Here is a 12,860-nt window from a genome sequence, read left to right as displayed (position 1 = left end):
CAATCCCTGTATCAAGTTTTTTTTTTTAGTGTTAGTGTGTGAGAAATTTAAAACAAAAAAATATTTTTTTAATTTTAAGTTATTCATTTTATAGAGCGAATATTAGTTTGAAGCTAAATTAGGAACGATGCTATTCTTACACTTTACAAAAATGTTATACTTTCACAATAACTAAACATTCTATTACCTTTTGGTACTTTTTCCCTTGGATTATTTCAGTTATTATTGTAATTTGCGTACTCGTTGAAACAAATGGGATTGTTAAATATTCGTATAAATAAAAGTTTTTTGTTAGGGATTGTCAGCCTTTAGTTATTCTGTTTTAAATGAAGGAAATTTTTATGTTCGTACCTTAAATGTTGAAATTAAAAATCTATATTCATTGATGCCAACTCTTTTGCATTTTGAAAATGTTTGTTTTATTGTATGATGACTCAGACGTGCTTTAGCTTTGTTCACAAAGTATACAATGCTAAGCATCTAGTAGTACAAAAAGTATTTGATCTTCAGATTTATTTGCGCAGATCGTATTAAAACATTATATTCTGATATTCAATAACTATTATTGATTCTTTGAACAAGGAATAAAAAGTGCGTAAAATTTTCTGCATTTTAAGTAATTTCTTCTGCTGTTTTGTAGTGAATATTCTACATTTTAAAAAATGGAGGTTGGTATTCATGATATTTATTAAATAAGTTTTTCTTTATTTTGTTTTCAATAATTATGTTTTGTAATTTTTGGATTGTCTCTCATTATATAGCCGACCTAAGCTTCATAGCGCTAATGATGTTAAAGAAAAATTGTTGCAAGTCCTTTTGGCCCAGTCCCAAAACATCTTGGTCAGTTCCGGCTGTCCCATCGACCAGGTGAGTGTGAGTGTCGATTTTTGTAAATCTGTTACTAGTTTCATTCTTGACTGTTACTTTAAAAATCAAGGTGAGTCTTTATTATTTCGGTTCGTTTATTATTGGACATGAGTCACCAAGCAATCTTCAAATTTTTTAAATAATTATAAATCTACCATATATATTTCATACTCTCTATGTTGATATTATTTTTAAAAATAATGGAGCTCGTCTATCTATTTTGAAATAAAGTAAATTGTAAGAAAAAACACATTGATTTGAGGGTGCTTGGTTTCTCTCGCAGTTCTTAAAGTTTAGGGTAAGTGCTATAAATTTCTTAATTTATTCTGCTATTTAATTAATGTTTATTTTTCTAAATAACATTGTTAATTTACATTATAAATGACTTTTCTTCTTCTTTTTTATGACTCCAAATTCAAAGCAAAATCTCAACTTTTCCTGTTTGTCTGTAATTGAATACCGTCATAGGTAGAGCTGAGTCGGTATTTTTTTCTCTAATAATTTGAATGAATGTGTATCATTTTTAAAATTGTGCAAGTTTAAGTTCATTTTAGGCGAGCCTAGTCCATAATTTTTTTGAAGCTTTTCAGGGCATTGTTTTATTTAAAAATATTCTTTATTGTATAGTTTTATGTAAAAAAAAGTTATACTTATTATTTTCAAATATAGTCGTCTGTTTATAGCATTTGAAAGTAAATCTATCCGATTATTGAATGAGGAAATATTCAGCCCTACTTAACATTCAAGAAATTGAAATATTTTTTTATATTCTTCAAAATGCAATATATTATATAACTATAATCGCCATATAGCCTAAATACCGAATAGTTGATGTACTCTGGTCTTAATTAAAAATAAAACTTTTTCTGATGTTTAATTTTAAAAATAAATATACATATATATATATAGAGAGAGAGAGAGAGAGAGGATAACTCTTTAAAAAAGTCACCAAAGTCTTACAGAGCGATGCAAGTTGGCATCTCTAATATTCTTGCGTATCTACATATGTATTGTCCAATTGAAACAGTAAAATGAAATGTGATAAAACTTAGTTAATTTGTTTTAAATATTACATTTTCCTCAGATCTTCTAGAGACGCAACATACCCCTACCCTTATCCCTTCGCAAACTATTTCTAACCATGAATCTAATTTGGAATCGGGAAACAGAATGTTTATATCTTTAAAATTCTTTTGATTACATGGAGGAATGAACATTTTTAATATATCCCGCAAGCCCTCCAACAATCAAATGTTAACACATTTGATTGTTGAAGGGCTTTGCTGACTAAAACTTGTAACGAAAACCATTAAAAATTGGGTATTTTTTTACGCAATTTGGTACTAATTTTTTTCGTATTTTTCATTTATCTAAAAACTCCAGAATTCAACCCCCCGTTTTCTCCCTCTTACGCTTCTAAATAATTAATAAGACATGAAAGAGGTGTAATCTCTTTCAAAAGAGTTCGAGGGATTCAATGTGTGACAATTTATAATTGTATCTATGCATTTTTTCAGTGTATCAATATTGCGAAGTTCGGGCATTGATGTTGTGAAGTGAAATATCAATCTTAAATGTATCAACGCTGATTTTTATTAATATCTCACAAATACTTTAATTGTTTGGGAGAAAAGGGTGTCTGGTAGCTTAAATATGTAAAAACAAGAGTAGTTAGCTTGGAAAGGCAATTATCTTTTTTTTTTTTACTTATTTAATGAGAGTAAGTTCTTCTACATCTCCCACCTCTCGTATGTTCATGTTTTAGGTTAATGAGTTAATAATTTAAAATATTTCATACACGGCAAATTAAAATGTCCATATTTTCGAGTTATAAATATTACTCACTTCCGCCCAATAGTCCTCCTACCACACCAGCATCATTACCTAAATAAATATAGTTAATTGCATAATTAAAATAGTATTATTTCAACAACGAACTATGATTTGCAAATTTTGATCATATTGCTACTCACATCTGTTAAGCCCGGTGACTGAGTGGTAGCGCGTCGCGTTCTCGTGTCACAGGTCCAGGGTTCGATCCTTCCGCTGGGAAATGAAAGGTTGACTCAGCCTTCCATCCATTTATTGAGTCAATAAAATGAGAACCAAGCATGCTTGGGGAGTTTCGCGCTCGGCTGACTACCCAAGCGGAACATTTCTTCTCCTGCACAGCAGAGCCCAACGTCAATAAAATTTAGATGGGTACAGTAGGCCTTGGTTCGCTATCGTCTGTCGCGCCACTGATTTCAGTGTAGTTTAGTTATTCACATCAATTAGAATTTTGTTGTGAAGGAGATTATACTCTTTCGAGAGTCATTCCAGATTATTCCAGGCTTCGGCATTCAAAAGTATCAATTAAAGTTAAAATTAGCGAATTTCTTCAAAGAAATTAAATTCACTACGTCGCAAAATCGACTCTAAATTGGTACATGCAAATTTATGCTAATACTAATTGAAACTCAGTGGCACGACAGCTCAAGGAGAGCCATGGTCTACTGTGTCATTCTAGTAGTTTTTTGACCTAGGGCTCTGTAGTGCAAGAACAGTTGCTTCGGTTTGTGACCAGACGAACGCGGAGCCAAGTTTAATTCCCAAGCATGTTTATTACTCATTTTATCGGCCCACTGAAAAGATGAAAGGCTGTGTTAACCTTCTTGGTCAAACAATAGAACTCCGGACCTCTGCGTGTGAGCTCTAGCACTCAGCCGAGACTTGGGGTAAGCTTTCCCCATTATCGAAGTGCATATCAATACTTGGTTTGTAGTTTAATTTAAAGATTGATTTTTTTTTCCTTTTAGGGTAGTTCATCCTATAATGCATAAAGATTTTACCCCACAATTTTTTACAATGTACACACTAAAATCTTTGGTCCAAATAGCTTCAAGACAATTTTTGAAAGGAAAGTTTTATCTCAAGATAGCATTTAACCAAGCTTACATATCCATTTTAATAATGAAGAATACTCAAATCAAACACACGCGCATTCACACCAATCATGAATTATTTTCATTTTCGGAAACTCTAATGTTGGCATACTTTGGGTATTGTCAGTAGATAGTAGAAACATTCGTGTATGAAATAGCGAGGAATTTGTTGTTGTCTTACACGCTTTTTTTTTTAATTTACAAAAACAAAAGCTTGCCGTACCAAAATGGAAGCTCGTTTTTAATTGGGTTTGTATAAGGATAATTTCAATTTATTTTTTTAACAACTTAATTTTATGAAATAGTCTTATAATGTTTATAATTTTATAATATTTGCTACTGTTCTCTTAAACATAGTTCGGATCTGTTTAAAAGTGTATACTGGGAAAATACTTGATTTACAAATTATTTATTTTAAGAATAAGTGAGTGTGTTTGTGTGCATCCTAAACTAACTGTTGCTGATTTTAATCGTACCGCAAAAATTATTTTACAAACTCTCATGTATATCGTATCTCATTGCTATAGTAAATTTTTATTTTACTAAAAAGCAAACATGATGCTAACTACTTCAGAACTAAAGTAGAATAAAAGAGCATTCCTGTTGTTTCACTACACCAACAACTGTCCCTGATTTAGAGGTGTTCTTGTCCCGCAGGGGACTAATCATAGAACACCAAAGTCAAGCATTACTGGCTGTGGTCAGTAAAGCGAGTGGGTGACCACGGATCAGCCTATGTAGGGACCGAGGGTGCACTGTATAGGTCCTCGTTAAATTGTTCTACAAGACAGGACTCGACTTCGCGTGCAGGTAGTCGAACTATCAAAGCAGGGGAGCCATCCCCTCTGCAGAGGATCAAAATTGCGAAGGTATGCCTTCGGATCATTTTCAGGGATGTTTCCCAGATCGTCACCATTAGTTCATTGTGCAGCTCTTGTGCGACGTAAATAAAGTACCTAGAGGTTTTCTTATCTCTGAGGTTTCATTAAACTTTTCTTGTAAAATGGTTGCCACTATTTTTAGTGTTATTATGCAATAAAATGTTTTACAATGTAGGTATAGTAATTAGATCAAAAACATTATTAATTTGAAGTGTTAAATAAACTGTAGAAAACACCATTTGATCACTATATTTTTTTCCCCTTGATTGATCCGTGTTACTTTTTCGTACAAGTTATTAGTACAAGTACGTTTCTTACAATACTTAGTATACTCTTCTTATGAAGAAAGGATATAGTACAGCGAACGGTTTTGGAATAGTGGCAGAATTCTTTTGCATCTTACCTATCTATTAAAGGAAGGATATTTCACCTTTATTTTTTGAAAAATTCCTTATTTATTGTGGAGCGTTTTTAAAGTTGAACAAAGCAAATATGGCCACATTTAAAATTCTAAAACATAATAAATCAATCAAATAAAATAATAAGTCATCTCTTTACGAGACGAACACATATTCATTTTTATGCAACAATTGTGTGTCACTTTTAACGGTCAGACTGAGGGGTTATATGACATCAAAATCCCCACCAATCCTAAAGCCAATAAATTTAAATTGCCAATAAAAATAAATTAAGCCAATAAAAATAAATTAAGCCAATAAAATAAATTACCAGTGAATGAATAGTCACAGACGGATACTTAGGAGAATAGGAAGAGATTCGAAGTTGGAGAGCAATCGAAAGATAATGCTGGCAAAAACAAAACCAACCCCGTGTTATTGTTGTTAATATAAATTTTAGAAAATCTGGCAATAGCTTAATCACCAAAAAAAAACTGTGAATGTTTAATAAAACTCTGCAACCGAAACGTTTTTGTAAACAGAGAAATAAAGCAGCTTGAAGAAAAATGAAGTTAAAAATAGATTTTTATATTCGAAAAGTCGCGGAGCTGAATTAATGAGTATAGAATTAAAAAAATTGAATTCAATTAAAAAATTAGCCGATGCATTAAGAAAAGAAAAAAAAGGAATTCATTTTTATGAAAAGTGATAAAAATTAAATAATTGATTTAATTTCATTATAATTAGATTAAGAATGTTAAAAAAATTAAATGTATGAAATTAAAGAAATTTTAAAAGCTAGGAAATCTGGAAGGCCAATAATAGCATCACACTCACTCATAAAACAAATAGAAACCTAATGCCTCTTAAGTGATAAAAAATACTTACTTCCAGCTGCACCAGATCCTTTATCACCTGCAATCATATACAAATATGCATTTCATAACCTAACCAATTAATCAAATCAATCATTATAAAATCTTCTTTAAAATAATTTTCTTCTTTAATCTCTTTTGCTTATTTGAACTCAAAGCAAGTAATATAAAATAAATTTAACTCAATTTCTACTTAGGTCAACAAAGTAAAATTTTATTTTAGTTACTTTTTATTAAATAATTACAATTTTTTCTCCAATATAAAACTAAAATTAATTATTGAATTAATATTTGAAAAATCTGTATTAACATCAAATGTCATCGAAGTTTTAAAAAATCCATTTAAACTTTAAAGGATGAATAAAAAGTATTTTATTAACGATTGAAAATTTGAACAAGGTATATAAATATATATAGGGAGAGTGTAAACTAATAGTAGGAATGTAAAAAAAAAAAAAGGCGCGTGGTATCAGACAACTATAAAAGCATAAATTTGGTGACCACACGTGCTACCACGTAATGTTCTTTATTGAATTTATCAGATACAGCGAATATAAAATAATTTAATATTTAAATGTGCACAATAAACTATCTTTTTGTTCAAATAGAGCTATAAGTTAGAAATTATCACTGATGTTATTTTTAAAACATGTGAAAAACTGAATAGCTTATCGTAAAATTCAAAAAAATGTCTACCGCTTAGCCAATCTGAAAGTTCCATTTCGCTTTTCGCTCATCACTGTTTAATTAATGAAATAATTTTTTAAAAAACTGTATTAACATCCAGTGTCATCCACTACAAATTCAATAAAATGTATTTGAGCTTAAGTGGATAAATAAAAAGTATTTTATTAACGATTGAAAATTTGAACAAGATATTGATTGGTGAACTAATAGTAGGAATTGAAAAAATAAGCAGTGCAAAATTATCCTTTTGCCTACGGTACATAAAACACCTGCTATTCTGGATCATCTGTTGTGCCAGAAGTAAGCATAAGGTTAAGGAAAAGGATTTAAACTCAAAATAACTCACCTCCCCCTAGGTTGAGATTTAAATCTCCAGCTAAATCTCCAACTAAAGGAAAAATACCAGTATCAATAATCAATTCCTTAAAAAAAATGCATAGAACTATTTGAATTATTTTTAATAAAAATACGGAGTGTTCCAAAAGACGACCGGCAATTTCAAAGGAATGATAAAAGAAAACAAGAATGAGAAAACTGACCTTGGAAGACGGTGCCACAAATAACATTGAATGGGGGGAAATCACGAAAAACATGAGATCTCATACGGCTTGTTGAGGTCACTGTGGTAGATATCAAAAGCAGGCATGGCATCTTCGGACGAGTCCCAAGAATCTTTTTTACGTCGTTGTTGACTGTGCAAGGACAAAAGCCGGTTCCACTTCTGACAACTCCAGTTATATTTAATTAAATATGATTTTTTTATAATTTATTTGTATTCTCCAGTATAAATGGTTTCTAGCTTGAAGTCAAAACCTTTATGAGTTTTTCGCAGTAGTCATCCTCTCAAAGTACTGTGAGATCTCATGTTATGTGGTTAGTTTTCATTACTTTAAATGCTTTCATTACTTTAAATGAAAACTTAACAATTTATAACGTTGAAAGGGGGAAAATTTGCGATCTTACAGGGGATGAATTCATTGAATGCCCTCCTGACATCTTGGAACACGCCGTTGAATTGTTTTTACGTCTTTGTAAACTGAATGGCCCAAGCATCAAAATATCTTTTCCTTAGATCAGAATGTTTAAAACTTTGTCTTAGTCATATTCTTATTAACTAATTTTTGGCACTAAAATCCTAATTTTTTAAAACAATCTTGTAATTAAAACAAAAAAGAGCTTTACCTCAAATGTTGTCACAGTTAAATATTTTGTGTCCTCCCATTCCAAAAAGCTTACAGTTAAAAAAAAAAAACTTTTACTTACCAACTGAAAACAAAAATGTAACAGAAGTTATAAAAAAGTAAACAAAAAAAGCTTGCATTCACATTTTCTTAAGAAATAAATAATTTTAAATATCCTTAATAAGGGTTTACAGATTCAAAACATCAATGCAATCTAAGAAGAAAAAAAACTCTTTTGTATACCAAATACATTTGAAAAACAAAAGCAAATTTTTTACTAAAACTTCTTGCCTTGTTTCCTTTATTAAATAAAGCGAAACAAAAAAATGCTCTCTAAATTTACTCTAACATAACATGAGTGAACTCTAAATTCTATCTGACAAGTTTAAAGACAATACTTTCAGCACATTTCCGACGAACATATGTCTAAGAATACCCCCTGAATGAAATTTAAATCAGATCAGACGTGTGTTTTGCATTCGATTTTTCACATGTCTCTAATAAATTTGAAATTACACATTTCCGACAGTCAACACAATATTTTTTCTCATTGTCATAATACAGGGGTGGCGAACCTTTATGCACCAACGCGCCATTTTCTCAAAAAAATTGTTTAATGAGGTCATAGACGTGCCGTCAAATAATTTTGACTTCGTGATTATTGGGAAATAATAATACAAAATAGTGTCAACTCAAAACTCTTTATTCAGTATGAAAAAAAAATCATTTTGCAATGTCTCAGTTATACGCGTAATTCAACTTAAAGTAACATCAGTGTGACTTCTGTTGTTGCAGATTCGATGGCAAATAACTTGTATTAGGTTGTAAGATGTTAGCTTAAGCAAGACTGTTAATTTTTTTTTGGTGGTCACTTATTGTTAGCTTGTTTTTTTACGGTTATTAATTGTTTTTTTTTCGGCATTAATTGTTAATTCTTTTGTTAATAATTGTTTTTTTGTGAATTTTAATTTAATTTTTGTTATGCTTCATAGTGAACTTTGTGATCGGTGGTGTGACCAAAATATTGTGTCGCGTGCCATAAATGGCCCGCATGCCATTGGTTCGCCCACCCTGTCATAATATAATCCATCCATATAACTCAAGCCACGTTACTAAAACCCATAAACTCATTATCGTTATCTTAGGATCGAATTTCTGGTTTTGAATTTTAAAAATCAGAATTCAGATTCCTAATTGAACTGCTGGAAAATAAGCCTTAGCACCATTCTAGCTGATTTTGTAAGTACTCAGCTTGTAGTCTGTCTCCGAAATGGGCAATGAGCAATTTGCATGTTTCTCTATAAGGAGGAACAGTATACGAAATATACCAGTCCCTTTTGGTGACCAGTTTGCTCGTTTTTCGAAATTATCTGGTACAGCATAAAAACTTTAATGGTAACCAAGTCGAATGCACAGAACAACTATACTTAAATATTCCAATTCTTCAACCCGTATGGCTGTTTTTCGAGGACTCCGTCGTAATATCAATTGATGCTTTTTTGCGAATAATATGCTATTTTTATAATTGCCATCGTTTTATAATTGTCTTTGTATTTTGATTTAAATAATAGAATCAAAATATGAACTTATATAATAAAATTATTCCACTAAATCACACAACAACCATGAGTATGATTTCTGGACATTTCGTCACAGTAGGCAGTTGAAAAGTTAAATTTATATGCATCTCTGTCTTAAGATAAGATAGCAAACACAACCTGCGCTGTACTTCTTCCACACGCACTGTTAAATGTACTAGATTTTATTTATTTGTTATTTAAGTGTATGTAAGTTGTAAGCTAGATTTTGATTTATTTTTTTATTTGAGTATATGTGAACTGTAAGTTAGAGTTTGTATTATCGGTTGCTATGGTGATATTATAGAACAAATTTTTGTGTTGAAATAAAGTGCTATGTTTCTTATTTTTTGTAAAAATGGAGTCAGAATAATTTTGTTTTAGTTAAGTAGTAGGTTTTAGTAGAGAACGACAGAATATTGCTCTTTCTGATAGAGTCTCTTAACATTTGTGGTGAACAAGGACGTGATTTTAAGAAGAATTAATAATATAAAGGATGAAATTCAGGAAGATTGTTCGAAGCTCTTTCACTCGATTAAGTAACCAGATCTTAACTGAAATAAAATCTAGTACTTTTAATGCGCAACTCTTAATCCGTAGCTTGAATATAGTGTAATATATACGGTATTGCTCGAAAAAGACAAGCTCTATCTCCAGTAATTGGCATGACAATATGGCGGCACCATAGCACCGTTTATTTTTTAAAATTTCTATAGACATTTTAGATTGGATCAAAAATTAATCTAAAATTAATCTAATCTAATTGTCCTAAATAAATGCTTAAATTATTACTAACTATTCAACGCTACTTAAATTATTACTTAAAACCACCTAACAAAATGAATAATAAATATAGTGTTGCCAATCGAAGAGAAATACCCGAGTTTATGGTGTCACATGAGAGAATATAGATGGGTTAACGAAATTCATACACTGCTGAAAAGAGAAAGATACGATTTTAAGAGAATGAGGGAAAAAAACTCACCGGGTCCAACAATTGGAACTAAATTAAAACAATGTTATACATTTACATTTAAATAAGACAACAGTTTTATTTTTTAAAAAAACAATGTTATAATCAGGATAACTTAGTAAAAAGGCAAATAAACACTGGTAAGAAATTGGGGGTCCTGACAGCAGGCTTGTATATGTAGCAAACTGTTAAGCCTCGTGTTGATTTCATGACCATCGTTGAACAGCCAACCAATTTTTTTTTTTGAGTTTACGTCGACCAATTTTTAACTCAGTAGCCTTGTAATTTTGAACCTAATCCAGAAGGCAAGGAAACTCCTGAATCAAATATTTGGAGAAATTTGATTTCGCGGATAACTTTCTGAGGATTCGTATTTACAGTTACATGGAGAAGAAAAGCACGAAAACATCCCACGGTTAGTCTGACGGCAAGGGGACTCTAAATCATGACCACTGAGGATATTTATAGTCAGCACTATGGTCAGTGCGAGCCGGGTGCTGAACTCGTATCGACCAGCCACCACTGGGATTCGCAACCAGTCACCATATCGGGAGGTGAACTCATTATAACCTGAGAAACCACGTCTCTCCCTTATTGACTTTATTTTATAACCATCGTTGAACAACAAACCCAATTTGTTTAGGTTCACGACTACTAATGTGCAACATAGCCTTGTAATTTTGAACCCTATCCAGAAGACAAGGGAATTTCTTGATCAGGTATTGGAGGAAGTTTGCTTTCGTGGAAAACATTTTTATGAAACTGGTCCGCATTTCAGTTACATGGAGAGAAAAACCGCGAAAACACCCCACGGTTAGCCTGACGGCAAGGGGATTCTAACCCATTGATCTGTCTACCGCTGAAGAAATTTTACGTCAGCACTGTGGTCGGTGCGATCCAGGTATGGAATTCGAATAAACCAGCCATCGCTGGAATTCGAACACGGTTCTCCTCATTGAAATGCGAACTCTTTATCCCCTTAGCCATCACGGCTCGTTCTTATTGATTGTGAGTCGGAAGGTTCTAACCTTCCGATTCACGGCTCCTTCTTATTGACTGTGAATCGGAAGGTTCTAACCTTCCGATTCACGGCTCCTTCTTATTGACTGTGAGTCGGAAGGTTCTAACCTTCCGATTCACGAGTTGAGTACGCGAGTTCACGAGTTCCGATTCAAAGTTGAGTGTTGTTTCCCCCCCCACGGCTGTTAAAAAATGTAACCTTTAAAAACAAGGCTTTGTGCTTGGCTGTGATAATTATGCTTAAGAGAGGTATATAGAAAAATAGGCTTGTAAGCAAAAGCCCCGCGATTCCCACTAGAAGTGAACATCTAATCGACGAATAAGAACACTAAAACTTAAATCTATTGTTATTATTTTGATTATAAAGTTTACTTATTAACATGTCAATACTTGCTTAAAGAAAAATATTTTATGGGGGATATAATATAATTTTAAAACAAATTTCATAGTGAAATCTTAAGATGGTTAAATAAAGAGAAATACCGCATCACTGTTTCTTTTTTTTATGTTTAAGAAAAATGATTAAGAATATTATTTTACTGGAAACAGTTCATTTTATACCATGTATCATTTTCACTTGCATTTACATAAAATAAGGATTTAGATCTTTATAAATTATTTATATTTGAGGAATGTTTCTTTTGCTTTTAGAGAATAGTGTCTACCACTTATTTCATTTCTTATACTCAGAGAGAGAGCAGCCAACTCTTTACTCTATATGACAAAATTTCTTCGATTGGTAGCTAAGTTTATGTTTTAACATATGAGTCTTTGTTTAATAGTTTTGATTTAATATCATTTACCACGCCATTACATAAATATAATTCAAAAATGCATATGAAACTCCAATTCGTTGCAGCTCATTCGTGGTGAGGCATTCAAAAAATTGGCAAAATTACCAAACATTTTGAAAGCTTTAGTTCCTAATTATCTACCACTCTAAAAATTTTCTTAAATATTTTGCTAAAATGTAGCAGTTGTGAGCCAAATCTGTGTAAAAAATATGGCAGTTGGATATACTTATATATGTTGTAGTTGAATATACTGGGAATGACCAAAATTAGTAACTGTTGACTTCCACCGGTGAATGTTGACGATCACATAGTTTTGGTAAATGTCCGAAATATATACTTGGTCAAGTTAAATGCAACTTTCCGGTACAAATTTGCCCGGTATGCCCTACTTCAATGCTTTTTAAGGTCACGTGCCACTGCCCGGTATACATTTAGCCGCCACTCCGGACACTGATGCTTCTCCTAATCTGTCCTCAACAGATATTAAAATACAAAATAAATATAATAATATCAACGACTAAAATAATATCAAACCTGGTATAACAAATATTTCGGACATACATCAAAGCGACTATATGATTATTGACATTTACTACAGATAGTCGACATTCTCTTGATTTCGATCATTCACGGTAACACGCACACACACACACACACACACACACACATATATATATATATAC

General features: G+C 31.8%; 1 protein-coding gene across 1 annotated transcript in view; it reads right to left on the bottom strand.

The window, feature by feature from the left end:
* Window positions 1-12,860, bottom strand: part of LOC107436640 (uncharacterized PE-PGRS family protein PE_PGRS46) — a gene marked incomplete in the record, with an annotated part of 97,979 nt that overhangs the window by 12,895 nt on the left and 72,224 nt on the right. The window contains 3 exon segments of the mRNA XM_071183039.1: window positions 2,713-2,751; window positions 5,959-5,985; window positions 6,979-7,020. Of these exon segments, the coding sequence (XP_071039140.1) occupies window positions 2,713-2,751; window positions 5,959-5,985; window positions 6,979-7,020 (108 nt within the window).

Source organism: Parasteatoda tepidariorum, chromosome 7 (genome assembly GCF_043381705.1).
Source record: "Parasteatoda tepidariorum isolate YZ-2023 chromosome 7, CAS_Ptep_4.0, whole genome shotgun sequence".
Taxonomy (NCBI): domain Eukaryota; kingdom Metazoa; phylum Arthropoda; class Arachnida; order Araneae; family Theridiidae; genus Parasteatoda; species Parasteatoda tepidariorum.
Note: the sequence above shows the minus strand (reverse complement) of the source record. Positions and strands in the feature narration are given on the sequence as shown.